At 40.4% G+C, this 27964-nt stretch overlaps 1 protein-coding gene across 13 annotated transcripts; it reads left to right on the top strand.

The window, feature by feature from the left end:
• LOC125465619 (polypyrimidine tract-binding protein 1) lies at nt 1–27834 on the top strand. 13 transcript variants are annotated; one of them, XM_048559324.2, is made up of 16 exons: nt 1–91; nt 1995–2025; nt 10438–10510; nt 10765–10940; nt 11307–11453; nt 13345–13512; nt 15020–15130; nt 15637–15811; nt 17269–17343; nt 17759–17785; nt 18366–18517; nt 21998–22031; nt 22446–22538; nt 23616–23832; nt 24237–24314; nt 24437–27834. In XM_048559324.2, the coding sequence occupies exons 1-16, from the start codon at nt 84–86 to the stop codon at nt 24567–24569; spliced, it is 1698 nt and encodes a 565-aa protein (XP_048415281.1). In that variant the 5' UTR covers nt 1–83; the 3' UTR covers nt 24570–27834. The 13 variants fall into 13 exon arrangements, with proteins under 13 accessions (XP_048415281.1, XP_048415278.1, XP_048415279.1 ...); XM_048559321.2 differs by having other exon boundaries at nt 15637–15832; XM_048559322.2 differs by having other exon boundaries at nt 10438–10519.
• The last annotated feature ends 130 nt before the right edge of the window (nt 27835–27964 follow it).

Here is a 27964-nt window from a genome sequence, read left to right as displayed (position 1 = left end):
TTGACGTGGCGCCATTTTGTGTGGCTATATCTGAGACGGGACGCCACAGTCGCGGCTTTTCTTTTTGTGATCTCCGATCTGCAATGGACGGGTAAGGGGGTCCTAAGTCCTTGACTGTAGCGTGTCATCGGGCTTCGTGACGCGTCGCAGCCGCTGCCGTGCCCCAGGCGTGTGGGAAATGTGGGAAGTGAAGATAAACCGAGACGTCGTGGGAAAAGTCTCGGAAAAGTTGGGCTCGAGCGGCGAACTCGGGCTGCGCGGGTGCGCAAGGCCCGGGGGGGGAGGGGTGGGGGTGAGAAGGAGTTTATTGAGCGCGGGTGTGGGGCAGGTGGGTTGGTGTGACCGGTTAGAGGATCCTGGAGACGAGTGTGTGAGAGAGTAGCTGGGAAAAGGTCCCAGGAGTGGGCGGGGGAGGGTGGTTATCTCTGCCCCGATCCCCGGAACGGTTTGTTGAAGGTTTCGATTCGGAGCCCAGGCCTCGCTGGGTTTCCGAGACTGGGCAGCGCGAAATGGCGGCTGGCCCTGGGCTGAAGCCTGCTACCCCTCCCCCGCTTCGGGGGCAAGACTCCCTCCCGGAGCCTCCTGGTTTCCCACACCCTCGGCCGCTTTCCTTGTTGGGGCTGCGTCGCCTCATTGCGCCTGGGCCTGGCACGTGGCTGCCCATGTTGCCCGCGCACTTCCCACGCGGCGGGCCCCGGTTCTGTCCCCACTTTTTGTGCCTCTTGGGCTGCCCGCGCAAGTTTCAGACTCATCAAAACTTAAGTGAACGCTGCAAACTTCTTTAGATGTCATCGTAGTTGAATAGAAGATTACTGTGTGTCCCGGAGAGCCGGTTGCAATTTGAGCGCTGCGTTGTTATTGGGAGAAGATGAAAGATAGTGGTAATTGGTGATTTATTTTTAAAACTGCACTCCTGGCGTGCTTATATTCTTGGCTCCAGTTTTTATTTTAGTTTAGTTTAATTCGGCCAGTTTCATTGAGGTATAATAAGAGCTCCCTGTAGATGGAGCACGCTTCTAGAGTCGATCTGCGATCAGGGTTTCCCTTGAATCATCCATTGGTTGTATACTTCATGTAGGTTTCTTCTAAAGCTTTTTCTACCTCTAGTCGTGCGACGGAGCAGTTTACGCATCAGGAAATTGGTCTATAAAAATGACTCCACCCTTCTAATATGGGCGTGTTTTTTGAGACCAGTTGCACAACCCTTAAGCATTCCTATGTTGTGCATAGACATGGCGGTTAGTCTGTGTTGAGTGTAGAGAAAGAATAGAACTGTTTTCTGAATTAGTCGCGAGTTAAAAGGCATGGTGCTAAAGCCCAGTAGGGGAACGTAAGTGGGTGCTGGATTTAAATTAGGCTGTTGCTCACGTGTTTGCAGTCTTTTTGGTAATAGAGGGTGGGTGATTTAGTTCCTTTGTGTAATATTCAGCTTGTTTCATAAAAGCTGATTCCTTAAATCATGATGCTACACTTGTATCCAAAGGCATTAATTTTGCTGAGTCTTAAGTACATCTAATCTGTATGGCACTGTACGACCTCGGCGTAACCAACTTTTTGCATTATCTAACCATTACTTAGATCACCAGTGCTATAGGACACACTGTTCTGAAATCTAGCCGAAGTTGTGCTCAAGGAGCTGCAGTGCGTTCTGGGCAAACAAGACACAAATGAAAGCTAGCACCTGTGCAAGATGGGTTCTTAAATTTGGGTGCACTTTTTGAGTGTGATCTGTGTTTTATATTGTAAATTGATTTTGTGCTTTAAAAACGTATTTTCAGGAGGTTTTTGTAAGCCCTTTGATTAAGCTCGGTTTTGGAAAAGTAAAGCTTGTTGCAGTACTGGAGATGATGTAAATTTGAGTACTAGGCTCACTGGTTATGGTAATATCTGCTCCATCCCTTCACTTGAAGAAACACTTATGGAATGCTTTTCTGTTCTCTTTGCTACTGTATGGAATGAATTTGCCTTAAGAAATTTTCTGTTTTCTTCTACAGCATTGTCCAAGATATAACAGTTGGTACAAAGGTAGGCATTGTTGCTGTGGCTTTAATATCTGCTGTGAATGTTTTGTGCTTTGATACGATGACTCCTGCGTTTGGCTCCACTTCTGTGGATGTAATTATGTTTCCATTTCTTGTCCGCTTAGGTTTTAAATGGGTTCAGTAGTCACAACTTTCAAAAGTGGGAATATTGGATTTTCTAGTGATTCAGTCCGAGTGAAAAAGTATCACTTGCGTGGAACTCTTGATTTACTCCGAGCTGAACTCAGTTGACATTGGCTGGATATCAACTGAAGGTCTTCCAATTAGGTTTATGTCTGAAGCCAGAACTATCTTATATCCTTGATGTCACTATTTTTCCTGCAGTGAGATGGGGATTAGGTTAGATTTAGATTAAGATTAGATTCCCTACAGTGTGGAAACAGGCCCTTCGGCCCAACAAGTTCACACTGCCCCTTGAAGTGTCCCCCTATAACCCCCACACCCCTGAACACTACGGGCAATTTAGCATGGCCAATCCACCTAGCCTGCATACCTTTGGACTGTGGGAGGAAATCCACGCAGACACGGAGAATGTGCAAACTCCACACACAGTCGCCTGAGGCTGGAGTTGACCCCGGGTCCCTGGTGCTGTGAGGATGCAGTGCTAACCACTGAGTCGCCATGCTGCCCCTTTTGCAATTCCACATTTTAGTGAAACATCAAGAGCATGAGAAGACACAACTTAGGTTCCACTGGTATGATTGTTGACATGTCTCCTTTTGACTTGAACAGAACAATTATTGATGCAGACATTACATTGGAGAGAGGTGATTTATATTTACTTGAAATGTCATTGGTTGATTCTCTTCTGGTTTGAGAAAGCCTGTTTGCACTGCTTTACGGACTAGAAATTCACAAGTGAACTGGTCTAAAATTCACTTTCAACCTGTCCAAGGTTTATTGATGTTTGTGGTGTGCTGCAGCTGTGTCCTTACATCTGGCTGTATGGTGCAAGGTCTTAAATATCTTTACTCATATGTCTGTACAGGCTGGAAATGCAGCTGGAGAGTAAGTGGTGTTTTCTCTAAATGCCTCCAGAAGTGCCAGGGAACTACTTTGTAGATTAACCTTGGGCTCTGCTACCATAGTGTAATTATGTTGTAACATACTACAAATGTTGGCTGTTTTCAGTCTGGGTTTGGTTCAAGTTTCAGTTTTTTGATTCAGAGCTTGGTGCTTGTTTGAAGGACTGATCCAATTTAGTGAACATACCTTTTTGAAAAACTTTATATACTCTGAAAATGCTTTTAATTTTCACACACCCCCTCTGGTGTTGACTGGGTTGTCAACTCTCTCTTGTTTTTAAAATAGCTCTGTAGAGACTCTGCAGGTGCTGCTGCCAGTCTTGCTATGAGAAATTTGCTGCTTTCAGTCAGACTTGACTCCTTTGCAACAATTCTGTTTTTCTCCTTTTATTTTTGATCTGCACTATTTGCTTTTATTAGCCCATTAATCCATTCCATGTTGTATGAGTATGGAGGTGTTGGGCTGGGGTAGGCAAGGTCAGAAATCCCATGATGCCATGTTATAGTTCATCAGCTTTATTCAAAAACAAACCTGTTAGACTATAATCTAGGTCATGTGATTTCTGGTGATGTATGGATGCAGCTCTTGACTTGTAGTTTACAGATCAGGCCACAGCTTGCTGCTCTTTCGCCATTATTACTTACAAGTATTTGGATTGTTCTGTGTTGCACTGTTGCAATTGTGGCTTTACTTTTAGTATATCAATTCTGGAGAGCTTGGGTGTGAAGTGTTTTTAAAATTGTTTTAAGAATTGTTCTGTAGCCCTGGTGATGAAGTTTAGGTCAGATAAGGTAATAGACTAAAATAGTGATGTTATCATTTTCAAGCTGTCCTTAGTGTGGGATTTATAATGTAACAAGCTTCGAATGCAATTTACCAGTGCTGATGCAGACCTTGATTAAGAACTTCAATTATAGCGTGATGGGTTCATAGTCATGCTAGCTGCAATTAAATCTAGAGTTAGCAGCTTGATCTATTTCATGATGTCTGATTTGATGTAAAGAGTTTAAAATGAAGTCTGGTGTTTCAATGGACTCTGGTTTTGTACGATCTATTTGTAATTCATCTGTGCTTGTGGTGTCTGAAATTTGTGTAACTCTTTTAGTGTACGTTTGAAGAATAAAGCTATAAAAGTGAGATTGAGAAATGAAGCTGAGCTGTTATCTTGAGCTACCATTAATATTGAATATTACACTTGGTCTTCTGAGTAATTTGACTCCAGTACTGAAGCAGGCATCAGCTCTAATTTCAGTGACATGTCTAAACTTCACAAGCAATATTTCTCCTGTGATGCTGTTGATGGGATTCAAATTGGCATCTGTGCTGGCTAATCCCCAAATGTGTTGTGTCCAAAATTTTAAACTTTAAGTGTGCATGGCATAGTGACTATTACTTCCTCTGGCAACAGAAGGTGGTGCCTGTTAAGATGGGGTGGAGGGGGAGACCATGTGCAGTTAAGGGCCATATATGGACAAATTTCATAACAGTAAAAAACAAAATGTATGGAAAATTAATGAAAGTGAGCATAATGCAGTTTGTCTGCATGCTGGAAAGACTGGCTCAACTTTTTGAGAATAAAGTTATGCAGATGGTGTGGAGTTCAGTGGCAGTATTAATTGGGTACAGTAAAGGGATTGACAACAATGAAAATAATCAATTGGAAGCAAACCTAACTGAGTATCTTATGACTGGAATTTTGATTCAGGTGAAGAGAACTGAAAATATTGGCTAGAATAACTTTTCCTTTAGATTGGCAGAAATTGTCTACAATACATCTTTTCCAGAGACTAGTGAGGATGGTAAATTTGGAGGTAAAATGACACAGTTAATGCAAAATTATAAAGTCTATCTTTAATGGAAGCTCAAACATTCAATTAATGTGATTGTTCCCAACTACCTTCTGGGCACTTAATGGTGGTCAATAAATCTGACCTGGCCGATGATCTCCCTATCCTGTGAATTGATGTAGTGTTATAAATGGGCATAATTCTGTTGAGACGAGAAAAGCATGTGGAATTGTGGATGATAACTGAGGAGTGCAATTGGCTAAGGATTAACACAATCATGTTTTTTTTTGTCTGGGAATGTGTGAATATGGATTATTGTGATTTCTAAATTTACTGTTAGTACATAATGTGGTACCAGATTGTACTATTTAGTTTACTGTCATAACAACAAATACTAAGATTGATATGGTAGCAGTCATTCTGGGAAAGTGTGATATGTTATGGGCAAATTGTGTGGTGAGGCTAATTGATTGTGGTTTTTGGGGAGCAGCTAATTAGTGCTAGAGGTGCAGATTCACAGATTATTGAATGTGGCAAGACCAGTTGGATATTATGACTCAAAGCACAGAGCACTTGGCTTCAAGTAGGGTGTTTTTAATATGTAATAAAAACTAAAAGAACTGTGGATACTGTAAATCAGGAACCAAAACAAAGTTGCTGGAAAAGCTCAGCAGATCTGGCAGCATCTGTGAAGGAGAAAACGGTTAAATGTTTTAAGTATGTGATGAATTTTGACTAATTCTGGGCTATTGATTTCCACTGCTGGTGAATGATACTGTATTTCTGCTATTCAGAAGTCCGGTTTGTGATGAAACATTCATTGCCACTGTTTGCTATGAAATTCCTTCATTCACCTTGCGATTACCGATTCTGTTTCATGGGCCTGAGGTTTCAACCATTCCAGGCACCAATGTTTCATGTGCATCAAACTTAATGTAAAGAGATCAATCCCTGGAGCTTGTAGTTTACAAGGACTTGCTGTGTAAAGTAAAAACAGCTTTGGTGCAGGAGAAGCTATGACTATAATTATTTGAAACACACACAAATACAACACAGAATTTGAGTCTCTATCAACTAAAATTGTACAATTCTTGTTCCTTGCACTATTACACTTGATTCTAAACCTTGTCCAGACCTTTCTGGCAAAAATCAAACAAATGCTAAAATCTGGAAAAATGAATTTAACATCTTTGCATGCAATCAGCCAAACATCTGTTTCCTCTTTCAGAGTGAGGAATTTTTGAAGTTTCAACTTTCATTAGTGTTTTGTATCCCTCTGTTTTCTGTAGAAATTTTTTAGTACTAAGCATGTTTTGCCATGTTATGGGTGTTCATTTTGTAGTGGATCTTTGAAATTGGGAAATTAATTCTGTCTTCTATTATTGTTCATGAACATAGTCACTCTCCTCTAGTTGTGCATGCTGTAGAAGTTACCTTAGACTGATTGAAATGAATCTGGATTTAATTTGAAAGCCCCCTACAGCATTGGTTTCCTAAGCTTTAATGGGGTAAAATTGGTCTCAGTGCCAGGCTGTAAATGCATTTGATTAAATGTTGAACTAGTGCTTTTGCTGTCATTGGTAAATATGTATGCCGGCCTAATAGGGCAGAGTATTTTGGTTAGAATTCAAAGAACTTCCAGAATTTTGAGGAGAAATATGCCAGTAGGGGTGTATTTAAGAGCTGTTTCATCTGATCTTGACTTGACACATGCAAAAGTCTAATCTAGTTACTTGCTGTGGAGATTATTGGAAGACTGTGTAGGCTTTATAAATCCCCCAAAGCAATGTCTGTGCTTTGGGGTATTTGCATCCTGTTTTTGCTGCAAACTGGTTTGGTAGCCATTTCCTTTCATTATTCAGTCCCAGTATGGCTTTCCGATGAGGAAGCCGTCTGTTTAGCTTGCCAGTTTGTAATGTTTCAAATAGGCATCAGATATTTGAAATGAATCTTAGAAGCAATAATTCTATGTTGGTGTAAATCAGATGCTGGGCAAACAAGACAGTGACTTTTGTAGTCCTGTCTGTTTTCATTTGGGCTCTTTGTGGCAGAGCGTATTTAGCTGGGTTAATAGCTTCTATTCCTGACATGAATTAGTTTTCAAAATATTAATTATGGTGATCCTTCAGCACAAACCATATACATTTGGCACAATTCAATTCAATAGCAGGGTTCTAATTTGGTCAGATTGTTTGAGATTAAGCCCATGGTTTTTCCTGTAATTGGACTCTTACTGAAACTTTACAGCTTCAGTAAACAATAGTCAGTCTGTTGTCATAGCAACTCCCTTTTGTATGCTGAATTTTGTCTGACTAAATACTGAAATAGTTTGAAGTGATAACAATTTTAAGTGTACTAATGTTAAAATTTTGATTGGTTTGCATTGGTTGTTCAAGCTTAAAATGCTTCTAAATGCCCTGGCATGTAGAAGTGATGTCAGAAAGTTTCATATTACCATGTTCAAAGTGCTTCATTGGTTGTAAGGTGCTTTGAGACACCTGGATGTCATTAGTGTTGTAAATTTTGGAAATGCTCCTAACTTGGAGTAGAGATTACCATGTGATTTTACAGTAAACTCCATGAATCTCCTGTTTCAGCATTGTCAAGGTGCTTCAGTTTTAAAATACAAGTTTTAAAGTCCTGCATTAGGGAGCATAACCAATGGCCCACAACAAACTAACTCAATTATTTGGGGACTTTTTTAAAAGTGCAAAAATTTCCACAGTCCCTGTTTCATCTGGGTATTTTCTTATGCTGTGGGTTCACTTATGTTTATAGGACACTTCTGAAGCATCTCACTCAAGGCTGTAATCAGATAATGGGAACTACAGATGCTGGAGAATCCAAGATAGCAAAGTGTGAAGCTGGATGAACACAGCAGGCCAAGCAGCATCTCCGGAGCACAAAAGCTGACGTTTTGGGCCTAGACCCTTCATCAGAGAGGCCTCTGAAGGGTCTAGGCCCAAAACGTCAGCTTTTGTTCTCCTGAGATGCTGCTTGGCTTGCTGTGTTCATCCAGCTTCACACTTTATCAATCAGGGCTGTGGTTGGCATGTAAAAAGGCCCATCAGTTTTCTCTTTAGATGTAGAGTTGGTATAGCATGCCATCTGGCCTTCAATTGTAGGTCACCTAGCTCTCCAACACAGCCTCACCATGCAGCAAATCCAGGATGGAGAGTTAATCTTGCTGCCCAATTCACCCCAGGTTATACTATTTCTACCTTTTGTTCTTGGCTGGAATGTTTTGGAGTACATAATCACTGATTCTCCCTAAAATCCCAGGCATGTTTATGTTGCAGCTAATTAACTTTGGCAAGCAGCTGACAAACCTCTCTGATTTAAGGAGATTTGAGTAGGAGAGGTCATTCATCCATTTAAATTTTCGAACCCTGTTTTGAAATTGCAACATAATCAACTCAGCTTCAGTTGGACAGTGGGAATGAATAGGGAGAGTTTGGTAGGGTCATCTGAGATTCAGTGATTAGTACAATAGGTGTTGTGTGGCTGGTGTCGAAAGTATCTTAGTGTAAATTATAGATGTTGACTATCACTGTGTTATGTGATCCTGCTATCAAATTTGAGACACTGCTAGTATGAAAGAGAACCCATTCAATGTTTATGATGCAGTTGCATTCTGCTGTTATTTTCCATAGATTGCTGTATGCATCTTTTAAAAGGAAAAAAATGTTCTGAGCAGCTATGCTGTAGCCGCTCCCACATAACCATTTCAATTTAACTGTTCAATGTTCTTTTGTAATATTTTGCATCAGAATGTTAGCCACCAAGTTAGTGCACTATGACAGTTTTCTGTGGAAATGTTGGCCTGTGTAAGTACGAATTGTAGGGGCCCAAATTACCTGGAGTTGGAGGAGTCAGCCTGGCACTTATTCTTAACTGTTCTAGCTGACTGAATCATTACTATGTTACTACTATCAATATAAGGAAATTGGCAGTGACATTCTTTGTGGTCAAGTGGCTTGCTTCGTCATTTGCTTTACAGGTAGATGAAAAGTGTAGTGATGGGTAGAAATCTGATTATGCTTTTACCTTGTACCTCCTTGCAACCCCTCCTAAGACCTTCATTGCTAGATGGGTTTCCCATTGTTGAAGTTATCAAATGTTTATATAATTTTTCCTGCAATCTTTGTGACTGAAGGAGGTTTGTTGTTAGCTTTGACTCCATGGTATAACTTCATGCGAGGACTGACTGCATCTGCTGTGCTGAAGCCTGATGGTGTAATTTAAATGTTTATTTGAGCTGGGTCACTTCCTGAGGGCAGGCATGTTAGATGATCCCTCTGCAGCTCTGATTATGCAAAAAAAGCATTCCATTGTGATGAGTGCATTCTGTTTGGGTGAGTTTATAAGCCCCATTTCTTCAAGCTGACACACAAATCTTGTTACCACTTACTCTTAATTTTTGTTCAGAACTAGAAAAGTTAATGGCTGTTTCTTCTGCTATAATCAAACATGGATCACTTTGTACCAACAAAATTGATAGATCTGTGTGGACTGTGACCAGAAGTTCTGATGAAATGTCTAGGCCCAAAATGTCAGCTTTTGTGCTCCTAAGATGCTGCTTGGCCAGCTGTGTTCATCCAGCTCCACACTGTTATCTTGCAATGCTTAACTTGATATCTTGCTTGTATCCCATTTGAGAGGTGTGGGCTGACTGGGGCAGATTATGGTTAGGGGATTCAGTTACAGGATGAGTCCAGTCAGCCCAACAAGACTGGATGGGCCCTTCAGAACAATCTAGTTACTGTCCTGCTGAACCCCTGTCGTCTTGCAGGGTTATTTTCTAATATGCTTTTGAAATTTGCTTCTGGTCATCTCCAGGATCAGAGTGCATTATTTACTTGTGTGTAAAATTGGCCCCTGATTAAAGAGTAGTGGAGAGATACTCCAAAATAGGCAGGTTCTGTACTTAACTCAACCTCTGGGGAGGTGAAAATTTAATTAGAAGATCAATGTCTGGTAGCAGAAGTCTACTAATAGGGTGTCAATTTGAAATGCACTTTGTTCAGGTAGTATCTAATTGGACATTGTAATAATTAAGACCCCAAGTACTTGTTTCTGATGTTGGATGTTCAACAGTTTGTGCTTCAAAACAGTTGTAGGTTCGTGAGTGGAAAGTAGCCCACACCTAACGCAGTACCTGGTTTACCACTTCATAACTTGTCAACTCCCTCCAGATGTCTCTACAGGGAGAATTTAACCACTGATCAATAAATGATGCTGGATATATCTTGGTGACTAAGGAATAGATAGGGCCATTCAGTCTTAGCTATTATATTTAGTAAGCTGATGTTCACAAACTGAAATAGGCTTGATGACAGTGGTGAAATGAAAGGCATGTTGTGGTGTGGAACAGTTAAAATCGAACTTAATGCAGATGCTGCTCAACTTGTAGAGGGAGGGAAAAAGCAAGGTTTCTGGAGAAAAGTCAGTGTGAGAAATTTCCACTTCCCTCTCCTCAGGTGCTACCTAATCGGAGCTTACAGCATTTTGTTTGTTCTTGTGAAACACTGCTTGGGCAGATGAGAAAATTGGATTTACTTATTATTTTTCCTCTTATGCAGCGGGGATCTGACGAGCTTCTATCTGCTTGTGCTACTAACGGTCCCTTTATCATGAGCAACTCTGCTCCCTCTGGTGAGTACAGTAAGTATCTTTTTATTGACTATACTTTTTTGAACTATAGATTGAGATAAAACTTGGCATGGGGTGGACAATGGAATCTGAATCACATGTTGAAATGCTCCTTCGTAGAATTTTGACTGGAACCTGTTGCTGTAGTTTTAGCAGTAAATCTGTTTGGGCTGATCTTTAATGAAAAAAAGTTACGTGCTTTAACGTACCATGCCTGGAGAATGCTAGTGCCTTCACATTGTTTTAAACTTTTCCAGCCAATGGCAATGACAGCAAAAAGTTCAAAGCAGAGAATAGAACTTCAGGAATATTACCTTCCAGAGTCATTCATATCCGCAAACTTCCTAATGATGTCACGGAGGCAGAAGTCATCTCCTTGGGCCTGCCTTTTGGCAAAGTGACCAATCTTCTCATGTTAAAAGGCAAAAACCAGGTGTGTAACTCTTGACTCCTCCATCTTAAGGTCTTCGAAGTGAAGAGAAACAAATGTTTCTTTGAAATACCTAAAAGTTAACCTTTTATCTGGCTTATTGTTTTGATGGGAGTGCCTTTTTGTGCAGTGATTGAACTACTTGTGAATCTCTGCAATATTAATGACCACTAAGCTAACTAAATAGCTTTTGTGTCTCCAAGGAGTAATCTTCAAGTTTTAGACCTCTTTACACAATTGCTGCATTATGCTATGCAATATTGTGGCACTTGTGTGATCATTTTATAGGATTGTTGTATGTCTGAATGAGCATTTGCTGTACTTTTGTGGCACTTTGACATTTGAATGGTGTGCATTTCTAATTTTCAGGCTTTTATAGAAATGAATACTGAAGAAGCTGCAAACACAATGGTGAGCTACTATAGCACTGTGACTCCATACCTGAGAAGCCATCCTATCTACATTCAGTATTCTAATCACAAGGAACTGAAGACTGACAACTCTCCTAATCAGGCTGTGAGTACTTTTTTTTTGTAGGATTAATAGTGTATTTCAGTATACTTGCGTACGACAAAATTGCTGTTCTGAGTTTTGAGGAAGTTTGGATTGCAGCTGATTAATGTCATGACTTAAGTAGAAAGAGGATGTTAAAATTGAGCCCACAACCTGCTCAAATGTGTAAATACCCAATTTAAGCCAGACAACCACTGACTACAACTTGACATAAGCAATTCAAACCTGGTCTCATTCATCAATTGAAAGTAATGCAACTGAACTGCAGTCGGTCTAGTGTGTTGTCTGGTCACTTTCTTCCTCAACTGTTTCCTAGTGCCCTCAAAAATCAGGCATTTGATGATGTAGTAGTTTATTAGTTTAATTGTGTGAATCGTGTAAATAGACAAGGTAAGTGGCAGTTAGTAGATCACCGGTCCTGGAGGAGATGTACAGTATTTGTCAGAGCTTTTCATTACAATGTTTTCTGCCTTCTAACCTTCCTGTGTGATAGTGTCAAGGCACAAAAGATCACTTGGAAAAGCTTGCCCACCTGTTTCTCTAGCCTGGTTTTTAAACAAAGGTTGTGAAGTTGATCTTTTTTTGAGAATGCCAGTCTGCTGGAATTGTCTGTGTCGCATAGCTAACAGAGCTTCCTTAAATGCTTTTTTACTGGATAAAATCGTAATATTTCCAAGACTTTTTCTATGTTGCCGAATTGGACTTTTATGTAACATAAGGGCAGGAATAGGCAATTCGCACTTGCTCACCATAATAATGGCTGATCCTCTACCACAGTACCGCATCTTCTGCTTGGAGCTTTTCAAAATCTATTTGCTATTTAAACGTGCTTATAACTTGGCCTCTGTAGCTTTGTGGCATACTCCTTGGGTAATCACCCTGAATGACCTTTCTCTTCCCTCATTCTAAAATGGCTTGTACCTTATTTGGAGACTTTGACCCTTTATTCTGGAGCACCTTGTCATTCATTCTAGACGGTCCTATTAGAATTTTGAACATGTGAATTCATACTTCCCTTTGTTTTCAAATGAATAAAAACCTGGTCAACACCATCTTTATATTACAGACTTCACCTCCCAGTAATCAATCCCTTGATCCTTCGCTGCATCAGTATTTGGCAAGTAGAATTTTTAGGCATGGAGATCAGATGAGTAAGAGTTGCAACTCCTAACTGAAGTGTGGGGTTTCAGATGCTTTCCACAGGACCATAAGAGGTAGGGACACGAGTAGGCAGTTTGGCTCCTCTAAATGGTAGAGCAGGTTAATGGAATGTCAGCTGATCCAACATTCTCCTCATCCACTTCTGCAACCCTTGTTTTCCCTCCTGATTGAGAATCGTATCTCAGTCCTAAATATGCACAAGGACTCTGCATTTGCCTGTGCCAAGGAGTTCCAAACTGTTAAAATTGAGGCACCAGTTTAAAGCTGAAACGATGCCCTCTGGTTTTAGACCCTCCCATGAGGGAAAACGTTTGGCATTTCGAGTCCCCTTAAGAATCTAGTATGTTTCAGTGAAATCACCTCATTTTTCTAAACTTACATGAGTAGAGATCCAAACTTAACCTCTTGGCCTTTGCTTACAAGCTGAGTCTCTAGGTTTAAATGCAAGCCTGTTGTGTTTTTGTTACTTTTGTTCCCTACTCCCCTGTGTTTGATGGGTCTGCTTTTTCTCTGCTCACCTTTTTTAGGTTGGGAGAGGTGGAGCACCTGAACTTCCTTGAGTGGGGATTGTGAATTTAAGGCTGGTCAGTTTGAAAGGCCCACTGCTCTGAATAATGTAGGTTTATTGTAAACTGAAGACTGGCTGTGTCCATGCAGTAATTGAAGACTGTGGTACATTGTGCAGCAATATACATGATATCGTCAGTCAATGGCTAACTTTGTTTCTTTTCAGAGAGCACAGGCGGCTCTTCAGGCAGTAAACGCTGTGCAGACTGCTAACATGGCTATTGCTGGTAGTGGTGTATCAGACAGTGCAGCTGGTCTTGCTGGTCAGAGCCCTGTTCTTCGCATCATTGTGGAAAATCTCTTCTATCCTGTTACTCTAGATGTGCTTCACCAGGTAAATATTTATGTTCAAATTGTCAACGATTGCCTCCCCTTGGGTTGCAGAGATGATGAAAAACATCTTTGCAGGACCCACCTGTATGAACTGTAACTGTCGATTGATTGAATCTGAGGAGGGCATGTCTGGATGCTGAAGGCTTTGAACGTTGTCTGGAAAATAATGGAAAGTGAGTTGAGACCATCTGGGAATCTTGAATTTGTGCAGTTCCATGCATTATTGAAGGTTTTTTGGAAGAAAACTTCCACTGAAGAAATAATTTGACTAGTCCTGTCTCCTGGGGCTTTGGGTTACAGCAGGAAATCTGGACTGGAAGATTTGGAAAGGGATGTTACTGATGCTGTGATAGAGGTTACACTTGCAAAATGTTGCTGGAAATGGAGGGTTTGAGTTAAGGATGGGCTGGGACTTTTCACTGGAGCATATGATGTTGAGGGTTGACCTGAGAGGTTTATAAAGTGAGGGCCATTCATGAGGTGAATGGAAATTGCCTTTTTCATAAGGTGGGGGGGGGGGGGTTCAAAACTTGGGAGTATATTTAAGGTTAGGAGAGATTTTTAAGAAGGACATAAGTTTGCTCGCTGAGCTGGAAGGTTAGTTTTCAGACGTTTCATCACCATTCTAGGTAACAGAAGTTACCTGAATGGTGACGAAATGTCTGAAAACTAACCTTCCAGCTCAGCGAGCAAACTCTCATCCAGAAACTGAACCTGAACCTCAAAACTCACTAGGACATAAGTGGCAACTTTTTTTTAACGTCACATAGTAAGAACTGCAGATGCTGGAGCCAGATAAAAATGGAGCTGGGGGACCACAGGCCAGGCAACATCAGAGGAGCAGGAAAGTTAATGTTTAAGGTTGGGACCCCTTTAAGTCAGTGTTTGGAATGAACTGCTAGAGGTGGTAGACGCAGCTATTAGTTAAAATCTTTACAAGACTTAGGATAAATACATGAATAGGAAAGCTTTAGAGGGATATGGGCCAAACACAGGCAGGTGGGGCTAGTTTAGCTCGGGAATATGGTTGGCAGGGACTAGTTGGACTGAAAGGTCTTTTCCCATGCTTGTCTATAATAGTTCTTGCTGTTTTTTGTAACTTGTTATAAACCTTCCATTAATTTCCATATGTGGTGCTCATGCGCGTTGGAAAGCACAACCATAGTCCTCTGAAGGGTCTAGGCCCGAAACGTCAGCTTTTGTGCTCCTGAGATGCTGCTTGGCCTGCTGTGTTCATCCAGCTCCACACTTTGTTATCTTGGATTCTCCAGCATCTGCAGTTCCCATTATCCCTGTCACAACCATAGTCCTGATTCCTAAGGCTTTCAAAATAAGAACAGTACAGTTCATTGTTATCAATGTTAATTGCCCAGCCTGGATTGCTTAAAGACAGGCTTTACACAGGTAGGACAGAGGATCTGCTTGGTTGTATGTAGTGACTTATTTTGATACACAAGTTTTGCAGCTAACTTAATTTTTTTATATTTTGAATACTATTTGGATTTCAGATTTTCTCCAAGTTTGGCACTGTACTGAAGATCATCACTTTTACGAAGAATAACCAGTTTCAGGCCTTGCTCCAATATGCTGATGGCTCGAGTGCCCAGCATGCAAAACTGGTATGTTAATATTTGAGTTTTAGCAATGCTTTCTGTGGGTGGAAGTTCTGTGTGCTTGGGAACCAATGGAAAATATCTTTGTCTTAACCTGTTAGGAAAAGGCAAGTCATTGTTATTTAAGTATTGTGAAAGTACACCTCTTTAAGTCATTGTGCAAGCTGTTATTATGCCTTTGTCCCTTTTTCCCTGCCTTTAATGTTGCTGTCTGTGCATATCCATAGATCCTTGCCTGCATGCTATTTGCTGTAAGTTAACCCAGTTCCAGTCTTCACTGGAATCCTTTGTTCTACAGGAAAAAGCTCTAATAATTTGTGGTGAAAGAGAATGGATGTCTTTTACCCTCCCTCCACCTAGCCAAGCATAGTAATGACATTTGAAGGCAGTCTACAGGCCAGGACCTCCACAAATAAATATTAAACATGGTATCTGTGCTTGACTTGACAAGTCTGACAATAACATGGGCTCTTTGAATAATTTTTTTTTAACCTCCACATCCTCCCTCCTAGGCCCTAGATGGACAGAACATCTATAATGCCTGCTGCACTCTGCGTATTGACTTCTCCAAATTGACTAGTCTTAATGTTAAGTACAATAATGACAAAAGCAGAGACTACACACGTCCTGACCTACCATCTGGTGACAATCAGCCAACCTTAGACCAAACCATGGCGGCCGCTTTTGGTAAGGAAGCCTCCCTACTAGGTAAATACATTTTGTGATTTTGCTGTTTGTTAACATAGCAACAGTGGGTTGGTGTGAACTGAAGCAGCTTTTTGCAGTGCTTTTTACCAAGTGTAGCATTAATAACCCAACTAATGAGGATTTAATATGCAGTTTTTGACTTGTAGCTGAAATACTGAACAACCTGGAGCAATGAACAGCTTTTGAAGTTCATCCATTTATTGGGTGCAAAATCTAAAACATTGTGGCAGTGGTAGATGTATTTGTCTGCTATCTTGATGCTGAGAGACCACAATACTTTCAAGTTACATTCTTATTGCGAAGCAGTGTGAAAGGATCTGGCTGAGCTGACCAGGACTGGATTCTCCCTTGTCTTGGTGAGGAAATAAATATCCAAGGGATCTTTGTTTTGGCTTGTTTTTTGTGTGCCTTGGTTACTGCACCCTCCCATGCTACCACCACCACCTTGTAAAGCAGCATGCTACTTCCAGAAAGCCATACATTGCCAAGTTCTACTTTGCGGATGAATTTCCATTTGTTTTTGGAAACAAAAACCATTCTACCAGGTTACATTTTAGTCTAGAAAGTTGATGACTGGGCCTGTCCCAGTGTATTCTTCTTATCCAGCAAGAGTGCTCTGTTTCATCCTGTTGTTTGATGGTATTGTACTGATAAATAGGTAACCTTGCTTCTGTATTTAGTCACTTGAATCTTTGCAAAGTCAGTTTGAAATGTGTAGGGATGACTTCCACTAGTGGAAACAAATAACTAGTGGAGATTCCCATTATGAGGACTGCTGTGTTGGCCACTGTGCCACTTGTTTTGATTTAATATTAATTCTTGGGCTACAAAACCAGTCATTGGGAAGTAGGTGTCACAGGTGGAGTAAAGGCTGTGATCTGTTGTACTACAATGAGAATGCAGTTGTTAATGTTTAACCCCCTCAGTCCATTATCTGATTTGCTTTTACAGGTTGGAACTTTCCCAGCTTAACTTGCGCATATTGGTTTTAGTTCAATGCTACCCAGTAATATTAAGAGTTCGGTATAACTTGTCTGTTGCTTAGCTGTCTAACCTGCACTGGTGTTTGGACTGTGGCCAAAAGACAGTTTTGAATGGTGGTTTTCCCAGCTGAGTTTAATTTTCCACACTTAGAATCTGTAACTGAATTTGAATTTAGCTCTGTGCTATGAAATCCAAAACCTACCAGTATGCACTTAACCAGAATTTTGCTGCTAGAACTTTGAGTTAACCGCATTGCTGGGGTATTTTGGCAATGCTTGTTTCAAAAGCTTGACTGTAAGCACTGCAAAACTGGCCTGATGGCTGCTTAAAGATTTATCAGTTTCTGCAGCATTCCTGAAACTTATTGACACTTGATAGGAGGCAGAGAGATGGATTGTAAAAGCTATTTTTGTTACTCAAAGTGCTTACTGACAGACTTGTTCTCTCGTCAGGTGCACCAGGTATCATCTCCTCGCCTTACGGAGGGGGAGCTGGTTTCCCTCCTAGTATTGCCTTCCAGCAAGCTGGTGAGTTGCTAATGCAGGAATTTTATTTTTGAATGGCCTTGTGTGTAAAAATCTTCTGTATTGGGGCCTAATGTTTTTGAGAAGACTAATGTGGAACTGGAGTGCTATGAAATAACCCTGAAAACTTTGGGCTCTAGTGTTCCCTAGATTAAAACCCCTATGGACCAAGCTGCTTTGTGGCTTGTCATAGTAACTCATTTCTATTCTGAGTGGCTTGTTTCATCTGCCTGTAGTGTATGAGCAAGTGGAGAGCTAAATCCAGACCTGGGAAAGCCACACATTCAGACTTGATCTGCATTTTCTGCATTATTTTTGTTATTTCAGGAAGGTATTTTTAAAAGTGTAAACTTCAAAAGCCAAGGCACCTCTTCTGTAGTTGAAGTTGCTTATTATTTGAAAACTTCTGTCTCTGCAGACTTCCTCCAACAACCATCAGATTACTGTATGTACATTACTCAGACTCAATTACTGTATGTATGCTGCTCATAGACTAAGCCTTATTACCAATGTGTCCTTCAGCCATGGCATACTGTAACTTGATGAACATTTTAACTGCTTTGTTTACAATGGAATTTGTGCTGCTCAAATTTGGACTGACCTAAATTTTTACAAAAATTTGTGTACAATTGTAGAAGGGAAATGTGCAACCACGTTTGTAAACAGGCAAAGTGGAGTACTGGGTGCAGCTTTCTGTGCTGGTGGGTAGCTTTTTTCTTTGGTGTCTAATTACAATTTAATTACTTGTACATGGGTGTACCATTTCTCCATAGGGTTTCTCACAGCTTGCTATAGTGAAGTTAAGAAGCTACCTGTTCCCATTGCCACAACTGAAACAATCCTGCCCACTGCAATCAGGCTTCAGTCTACCTGTTAAGTGGGTAGATTTGGACAGCTTAAGCACATTGCTAAATCTGAACACTCCATTTTTCTATCCAGTTACAGTGTGCATACAACAAAACTGAATTTGTTTTCACTTGAAATATTTTTGTTTTTTTCTAATGGCTTTAGTTTCTCATCTGTAGGGCTCTCCGTCCCAGGGGTTCACGGAGCCTTGGCTCCACTCGGCATGCCGTCAGCAGCAGCGGCTGCTGCAGCAGCAGCCAGTCGTATTGGCATTCCAGGATTTGCCTCTGCAGCCAATGCTGTCCTGCTTGTTAGCAATCTGAATCCTGAGGTCAGTGTGGTGTCCTGGTCTTGTACTAAATGTCTCCTTAAGCTCAGTTCCCTTTCCTGAATTTTGACAGCATAAATGGACTGAATGCTTTCTCTGGCTATGAAAATATAACCTCCACACTTTCTTAATAATACCATGATTGTGTTTTGTTCACTTTTACCTAGAAGTCCCTGAAATGTAGGTAATGCAGTGTGGAGCTGGAGGAACACAGCAGGCCAGGCAGCATCAGAGGAGCAGGAAAGTTGATGTTTTGGGTCGGGACTGTTCTTCAGGAAAAAGCGTCCTGACCCAAAACATCAACTTTCCTGCTCCTGTGCTGCCTGGCCTGCTGTGTTCTTCCAATTCTACGCTGTCATCTGACTCCAACGTCGACAGTTCTTACTATCTCCAAGATCCTCAAATGTTTTTAATAAGGAAATGTAATCTGACTAGTTGTGACTTCTTTCCTTCCTTGATCTCCACATCACAAACCTCTGGTCTTTGTCAGTTAGTATTCAGTAGAAATTTGGTTCTTTTGCATACATTTACTTTTTGCAGTCTTTTGCAGTTCTGTGCACTTCAGGTTTCTGATTTTTATGGTTTGCAGGTACAGGTACATCTGTGCTTTCCTGGCCAGTCTGGAATGTGGTGTCAGCTCCCCACTGGGTTTGACATCATTGTAGTATCCTAGTGTGAACAGAACAGTAGGTGTCTCTTCAGTTAGATGGTTTGGAGTGACCTTGCATGCCACTTCTAACTGAATTTCATATGTTTAGGAATGTAACAGGATGAAGCAAAGTTAGCAATTGAATTTTTTAGCTGTTTATCTTGCTACTCTTCTTGTGCTGCATGTATTAACATAACTAAGATTTGGTCTTGCCACCCAAATACTAAAAATAGGGTCTTTTAGTAAACAAACATCGCACCTTAGAGATAGCACCTGATTTGGGATCTGGACATGTGCAAGACAGTTTTGCACCAGTCTTGTAACTGTTTAAATCACATTGCAGACCAGCAAAGATTAATTTGGTGCAATTTTTGTCTTGTACTTCTGCCTCATTTCCCTTTGTAACTGTTTAATATTGTGCATAACTAGAGTGTCCATCATTGTCAAGTAACGTAGCTAGTGTGTAATAGCTGTGACACTACAACCAGTAGAGGCAATTACAACTATCCTAAAGCTAGAAACTTGAAGCATAGTTTACTTTAAAGCTAGCTCTTGAGGGCTTGAAAGGAGGACATGCAAATATATCCTGTAATATTTGATGGTCCAGTTGATTGTGTGGATTTCCTTAGGCTCTGAAGGGTTCATGCTTAATTTTCCTTGCCTTTCCCCAGTTTTGTCTCCTGATCTGTAAAGGTACAACCAAGTGCCCATTATCACACTTTTGCCATAATTGTCACCATATTACCGTAGAATACATAAGGAACTGTTTCTGGCCACAGCTTTCCATGTGTTTATAACTGGTTTCTCTGAATCTGTTTTCCTTTATCCTATCAATTCTCAATAGTTAAATCTACTGCTAATCTTAAATTGTTTTTAACTACTTGGCTTTACTCTGGTCCTAATTAATATATTCACATTCAGCCACTTGTCTTTAATCTTGCTGTGCAGTTTCAAGACGTGGCTGACTTGCTTGTGACTTCAATTCTACTTTTCCTCTCTACCCCATACCTTGGACTTTTCATTTGACAAAGTCATCCTCTCCCTCTCCCTCTCCCTCTCCCTCTCCCTCTCCCTCTCCCTCTCCCTCTCCCCCTCCCTCTCCCCCTCCCTCTCCCCCTCCCTCTCCCCCTCCCTCTCCCCCTCCCTCTCCCCCTCCCTCTCCCCCTCCCCCTCCCCCTCCCCCTCCCCCTCCCCCTCCCCCTCCCCCTCCCCCTCCCCCTCCCCCTCCCCCTCCCCCTCCCTCTCCCCTCCCCCTCCCCCTCCCCCTCCCCCTCCCCCTCCCCCTCCCCCTCCCCCTCCCCCTCCCCCTCCCCCTCCCCCTCCCCCTCCCCACCTTCCACAGTCTGGGGAAAAGCATTGCATAGTCCACAACTTTCTCCCTCCCTGAAATGGAGGACCCCATTATTAGGCTCCCCCTAGTTCCTCTGTTTCCCACAAGGGAAAGCATTCACCTGTCAAGTTCTTTCAGGATCTTGTATTTCAATGAATCACCTTTCAATTTTGAGTTCTCAATAAATACAGGCCCATGCTATGCAGTGTTTCCTTTAACTCTCCTATTCCAATTTCATTTAAACTGTATTCTAAGATAAAGAAATTTGCTTAGCACCAAGTCACAGATGAGCTAGAATAGGCCACTTGATTCTTTTACCCACAAATTGGTATAATGGCAACTTCAGGACTTGGGATAGTGTTGCAAAGTAGGGCTATAGTACATTGCCAATTTGTTATTGGTAGCTAACTTCTGATTTGTCTGTAAGTGAGCTTTTCAGCCCCAGTGGGGCAGCTGTTTGAGTGTTCACTTTGACACTGAAGTAAGTACACCCCTTTTCATTTTCAGTAATCCCAGTATTGTGTTCCAGCTTTCTATCCAGGGTTTTTGTAGACTGAGTGCTGTGGACTAACTCATTAGAGGCACTGTTATGCATGCCCATGTGATGTTTCATGTTTATTTTGAGACGCATCATTTTGGCAACTCTAAGGTTGTTGATCTTTTGAGTTGCTGAACTATAATCTGCAGGAGTGAGACCCTGCTGTATGCTTAGGGGAGCTTTAACTTATGGATGGACTTCTGAATAGGGATGCATGTGGGATAAGATAGAAACACCTGGAACTAGGATTCAGCTCTAGGTTGAGTCTTGCTGAATCTAACATAAATTGTAGGTTATTTTGAATCCCATTTTCAAAGCTTCTAAATACTAGAAATTGGCACAAATTGAAGAATTGCAGATGTTTTGCTCTATTCAATATTATAGTTGTAATATAAACTACCATGTCTTGCATAAAGCTGGATTTGAATGTGTGGGGGCAAGATTCATTTTAGTAGGTGCTTAATCCTGTGCATACTTTGGATTGAGATGTTATCTGCAGCCTTTGAGCAATAAAAGGATACAGTCTCTATAACTTCCTATACTACATTTAAATCCTTTCCTTTTAGCATGTGTTCCTCTAGGTGAAGCCGTACAGCTTTTATTTTGTGAAGTAATGGAAGAGAATGCATTGATCAACCAGATGGAACACTACATATTTCTCATGTATACTGACTTGTTTTATGCTACTTTTTTCTTTCTTCCCTTCCCCATCCCTTTCACCCTTCCCCAAACTTGATGCGGATTCCTTTGTGAACTGACTGCACGGTCCCCATGCTTCCTGTGCTTCAACAATGCTCTTCGGACCAACCTGCCCCTCAATTAACCATCTTGAACCATGATCCATGAACCAATTCACCATTCTGTGGGAACCACCCTTCGTTGTGGATGACTCGTTCCATCTTCGTTCTCCTTCGATTCCTTTCCTCTTCCTGTCTTCCGCTGCCTTGCTCTGCTGTCCTTCTAAAGAGAGTTACGCCCCAATGCCTCTTTATTCTTTTCGGTATGTTATCTTTAGCACTTTATTATCTGTTTTATTATTTCTTGTTGAAAACTTTATATTTGAAGTTTGCAGTTTGCTATTTCAATGCATAATTTCAGTTCAACTATAATTTGGCGTTAGTTTTATTCTTTGATTTGCATACATTGCTCAGTAATGCATGTTTGGGTGCTTTGCATGCCTTTGTAAATCTTTAAACTTGTATTGATGACCTCAGTAATTTCTTTGGCTTTTAATTTAGCCTGACACTGAATTTCCTTCTCCTGAGTGCTATGATTTTCATAGCATCCTAATTCTGAATTTTTATTAACTAGGATAAAATGGATACTTTTTTGAAACTTGGTTGTGATTGGGTTGCATATTAGATATGGTATAAAGTAGAAGAACACTTGTTAACTTCCTTTATTTTCTGTTAAGGAGTGTATGGTGATGTGCAGCGTGTGAAGATACTTTTCAACAAGAAAGAAAATGCCTTAGTACAAATGTTTGACTGTACACAAGCTCAACTGGGTAGGTCTCCTAGATCAGCCAAGACTCCCTAGTCCTATGTTTTATACAAATTTTATCAATTTTAATGAATCTTTCCATTGTTTATGCACTTGTTTTTTAAGTTAATATTAATCAGTTCTGTTTGAACCAGTGCTGCATGTTCTGCTTTTCTATTTCTAATTGTGGCAAGAGTAGACTAAATTGTAGGTTTTAACAAAGTAGAATATAATTAGGAGCTTGTCTGTTGGCTCTCTGCAAAAGTAACCATTAGCCCCATTCTACTATATTATCCTGTAACCTTGCAATTACTGTCTTTTCAGATGTATAACCTACTTTCTATGCAAGACAGAATTTAATGTGTTGTCACAATTCTGTGTTCAAAATCCTAAGTGTTGCTGCAATATTTGTTCCATTTTGCCATTCAAATTGATGTTCTGTGGTTCTAATATTCTTCCCAATGGTGTTCACAGCTTGTGATTTTAAGCACTTCTGTTAAATATCCTACTAAAGAAACTTGGATCGTTCTGCTTTATTTCCATGATCTCAAGTCCATCGAACCATTTTTGAATTTTTTCTGCGCCATCATTTGACTGTTTCACATTTCCTATTATCTGCTCAGAACTGGATACAGTACAATACAGTTGAGCCTAAATCAGTGCTTCATAAATGTTCATAATTACTCAATTCTGTTTGTGTATACCTGAATCTCTTGACTCCAGTCCTGCAACTCTGTTCATGGTGTTTTAGACTCTAATCATTTCTCTGTTGGCATGGTTACTAAGCCCCTGGAATTCTCTCCCCTTTGCTTTCCTCCTTTCCAATATTGCTTCGAAACCACCTGGTTAACTAGCTTAGTTTTGTTGTGTATTGCTTGTGTGGCGTGCCTTGGGTTTTATAGGAACAATAATTTTTTTCAATTCATTTTTGAACAGAGGTAATTAAAGTCTGAAAACCCACAAGTCAGCAGCCCATTTAGCATTTTAGGTGTCTGGCAACAAGGTTAAATTTTTTTCAATTGTTTTAATGCTGGACTGTTTTGTCCTCTTTGACTTGTATTACACCCCTGTTGCCTCTGATTAACTTTTGTTCGTTCTGTAGCTATGAGCCATCTGAATGGCCAAAGGCTTCATGGGAAGGCAATGCGAGTGACTATGTCCAAACATCAAACAGTTCAGCTTCCCCGTGAGGGCCAGGAGGATCAGGGACTGACCAAGGATTACAGCAGTTCTCCGCTGCATCGCTTCAAGAAACCTGGGTCGAAAAACTTCCAGAACATCTTTCCTCCTTCTGCTACACTTCATCTCTCCAATATTCCGTAAGTGACCATGCTTTGCAAGTAAATGCTGAATAAAAGTATGAAGCTTAAATTTTTGTGCAACATTTGACATGTTGTCCTCCTGAAGGTGGACTGACTTCAGTTTGGTGACAGTTTCACCTCTTATGTATATTTTGGGTTGTAGTGTCCTGCAGCTGTATAGCACTAGCAAGAGTTGCAGTGCACAGGCTGCGGCAATCATGGGCAGATATGCCACATACGATGAAAAATAATGAATTCATTTTGAATTGAATTACCTCCTATTGGAATGAGAATTGAATTGATTCAAAATAACTGGATGCTGTAAATCGGGAACAAAAACTAAGTTGCTGGGAAAGCTCAGCAACTTCTGTTATTGAATTGATCTTATTTGGGTTGTCTATAACTATTTGTTTTTATTCCAGACCTTCTATAACTGAAGAAGATTTGAAATTGCTTTTTTCAAGCACAACTGGCATGGTCAAAGCATTCAAGTTCTTTCAGTAAGTTTTCTGATTTGATTCCTATCACTGATATTGCACGCCTTTGACCGACCTAAAAAAAGTGGTCACATGTATGGCTTTAGTGGATTCTTTAATATTGGAATCTGTCTTTGCTATTTTAGGAAGGATCGCAAAATGGCTCTTATCCAGATGAGTTCAGTGGAGGAAGCGATCCAGGCTCTCATTGACCTTCATAATCATGACCTTGGAGAAAACCATCACCTCAGAGTTTCTTTCTCCAAGTCAACTATCTAAAGCTCTGACATGGACTTCCAGCCATTCCCTGGAGTCCTGTTTAGCCCATGTGCGCAATGATTATCCTTTTCCAGAGACACCACTAGACCTCAAAAGCAGCTACATAGCTGAAATTACCCAGAAGTGACCATGGTTCTTTTTTAAGAAAAAAAAACTTTTTGAAGTTTACTACAATGACATCCTGTTTTATGGTAGCAATGCTGCCGGTTTCAATCCGTTTATCACAGATTGGCTTCTGCTAGTGTTGCTCTTGATTCAGCCTTTGAAATTCTTTTAAAAGTTTACAGGTTGCAAATTTTCTTGGATCATCCAAGCCTGTACATTTAATATCAGGTTGTGTAATAAGCCTTTTTAAATCTTCTTTTTCCCCCTTTGGGTATCCATACCACTATAATACAGAAGTGTGGATAATTTAAACATATATTCTACTTTCATTTAAATGATTATCCTGTGCCTTATGTCTTTATAATGAACCAGGGGCCATTTTATAAAATAAGTCTGTTTCTGGTTATGTGCTTTACGGTTTGTTTTTGAGCAATGTTTTGCTGCTTGTTTGCTCATTGATGTTATTACTTACCCAAATAGCAGGTGGTGTATTGGGTGTCAGTGGAGGTGATGAACTGGATGGAATTGGCCTGTAGTAGCCTTGAATTAGCAAGACTATCCAAGCATTTGCAGCTCTGTCCATCTAATTTTACATTTTAGACATAATGGCCATTCTGCTACTACCTTTTGGGACAGCAAGTTTTCCAGACACCAGATTCTCCTCTTCCTTTCACCTTTTTTTTTCCCGTTTCCAATCTCCATTTGGGAGTGAATAATCACTTGCCACCTGCCTGGTGGTCCTGCCTTTTAATCTACAAGTTTTTTCCAACCATAGCAGAGCTATGCTGTTGAATATTCATTTAGCCAATTGAAGCAGTGTAGATTTGAAGGTTGCTACAGCTTGAGCTGCTGTAATATTTGTAATGTGACGGTGTTTAATTTCAGCTGGATAGCTTTAATAGAGTATTCCTCTTATAAACAAAATGACCTAGCTCTCTGCCAGTTGTTAGACTCCACTTGATCTAGTTTAATTCAGGCACACAGCCAACAAATTGCATAGATTTGTGATGGTTCCTTTTGTCCACCCTACATGTGTCACAGTTGTTTGTGATGAAATGTGAATCTGTTCAGCCTCTATCCAGAAGGGCTGTGGATACCATTCTGGTCTTAGTGATGTGCAATACCCTCTGGTGGGAGCTATAGCCATTATCCCGCCTTTACAAAAGAAAATAGTTGTCCACTAACCAGGAACAGTCCAATTTTAAATGACCTAGGCTTGTTGCCTCTATATTCAACATCTTGTATGTATCTTATAGTTGGGGTGCGTTTTATTATCTTAGTTGATAGAAATGTGCATTTTCTACTTGCATTTTGTTTAGTATGATTTTTGATTTTAATCAGTTTTTGAGCTGAATTTCTACTCTGTACACCTACATTAAGTGAGATTGACAATGATGTCATTGTCCTGTCATGTGCTTCATCAACTCTGATTTAAGTCAGCTGAAGTTCTGGCATGGTGTGCAATTTTTATGCTGTCATTGTTAATTTTCTTTTGTTTAATTTTGCTTTGATTTGTATATTCCTTCAGGCTCAAATGAGAACAGATTTGTACTATTGATCTGTCTTTGGCCACCTAGTATTTCATTCCATTTTTACCCTGCCTTGTTCCCTTGTGCATGAGTACAGCATTGACAAAGAGGTTCCCACAGTATTAAGTGCTTATTGCAGTACTTTACTTTTCCTCATGTACATGTTGCCTATAATTTGGCTACTTCTGACCCTCTATCAAACTTTTGACATTGGGCCCATGTACAAGTACTCCATTCATGTGCTTAGACATAAAGGTATTAGTTTGAGTACAATCAAACTTTTAGTTTCTTTGCAGTATGATTCAGCAGAAACTCGCAGGAACACAGTTGGAGGAAAATGTTGGGTTTCCAGAAAGGTGGAAGTCTGTACAGTAGTGTAGGATGGATGAATAAATGTTCCCTTTGCAAAGTAATTACCTAGCTAGCAAATGTCTCCTAATGATTTATTGTGCTACCTGGAAGATTTTTAGCGCTATAGGGAAAGTTTATTTACAGATGTTTCCAGCCCGATTTTACTAATTTCAGGTTGTACACTTCTGCTACTGCACTTTTTTTAAAATCAGCCCTTTAGCATTTGAGGTCACCCTTGTGTCTTAACATTTTGGATAGATAAGGGTTGTTTATTTAACCTACAAGGTGACGTGGGGTGAATGGGTTTTGTAGCTGTGTCAAGCCCTTCTGGAATGTACGGAGTCTGAACACCACCTGGAAACTGCATCTACTCCTATAAAATCAGTAAGCATTTTAATTAAAACAAATGTTACTGATCAGTTATTTCCCTCTTTATCTAAATGTGAATCCCTTTTTCTGATCCCTTTTTCTTCCCAAACATGCCACAGTTTGGGCTAAATGCTGGCGTTATGGTGGACATTGATATGCTTTTTGCCTGATGTTGTGCATGGATGGTCATTAATGACCATGTTAGTGATCTTGTGCCTGAACTAATGAGCAATAGTTTACTCTAAGAACAGAATGTTCTGATTGATGCACGTCAACTGTTTAATGGGGTTTTTAGATTTTTTTCAGGGTTTTGTGGACCAAAGTTGTTGTGCCTTCTGAATTCTTGGTTCTTCATGTTTTACTATTCCTCTTCAAGCCCTCAAATGTGGTGATTGTAATGCATTATGCACCTAGACTGGTAGTTGTATGTTTAAGGGATTCACTGCTGGTCAATCTGTGTTCCTTTGAAATTGCTGGAGTAGCTGCCTGCTCAAGGTATGCAGTTTTCAAACAAGAATACAACTCCACCTGTTTTTGTCTTTGGTTTCCCTCTTTTTCAGCTGTAAAGAATGTTTGAGAAAAAGGTGTAAATATTCATAACTTTTTTACCTAGAGAGGCTAAGGGGAACAAAACCGGTTTTTATATGGAAGCATTGTGTTGTATATTTTGATTAAAAAAAACAGCTGTCAGGTTTCATATGTAAAGGGGTTTTTCAGAAAACAATGCCTCTTCTATTGAATGTTTGTAATGCAAAGAGAAGATTAAAAGAGAATTTTCTAATGAATTTGTAGCTGTATGAATCCATTTCACCAGTGTACCACCATTTCAGATTATGCCATTTTATTTTACAACCATTAACAGCTCTGGCCAATGTAGTACTTGCACCTTCAATAAACTGCTTCATTCTTTATTTTCTGATCTTTGTGTCTGATTGCTGTTCCTTTTTATCTAAATGTTTCAGCTTGACTATTTAAAACTATTGTCACAGCTACTAAGGGCTTATTTTAACTGCCCCATATTGGGAAGAAAATGCATTGCTC

Source organism: Stegostoma tigrinum, chromosome 30 (assembly GCF_030684315.1).
Source record: "Stegostoma tigrinum isolate sSteTig4 chromosome 30, sSteTig4.hap1, whole genome shotgun sequence".
In the NCBI taxonomy this organism is placed as follows: Eukaryota; Metazoa; Chordata; class Chondrichthyes; order Orectolobiformes; family Stegostomatidae; genus Stegostoma; species Stegostoma tigrinum.
This window is presented reverse-complemented; position numbering and strand designations above follow the sequence as displayed.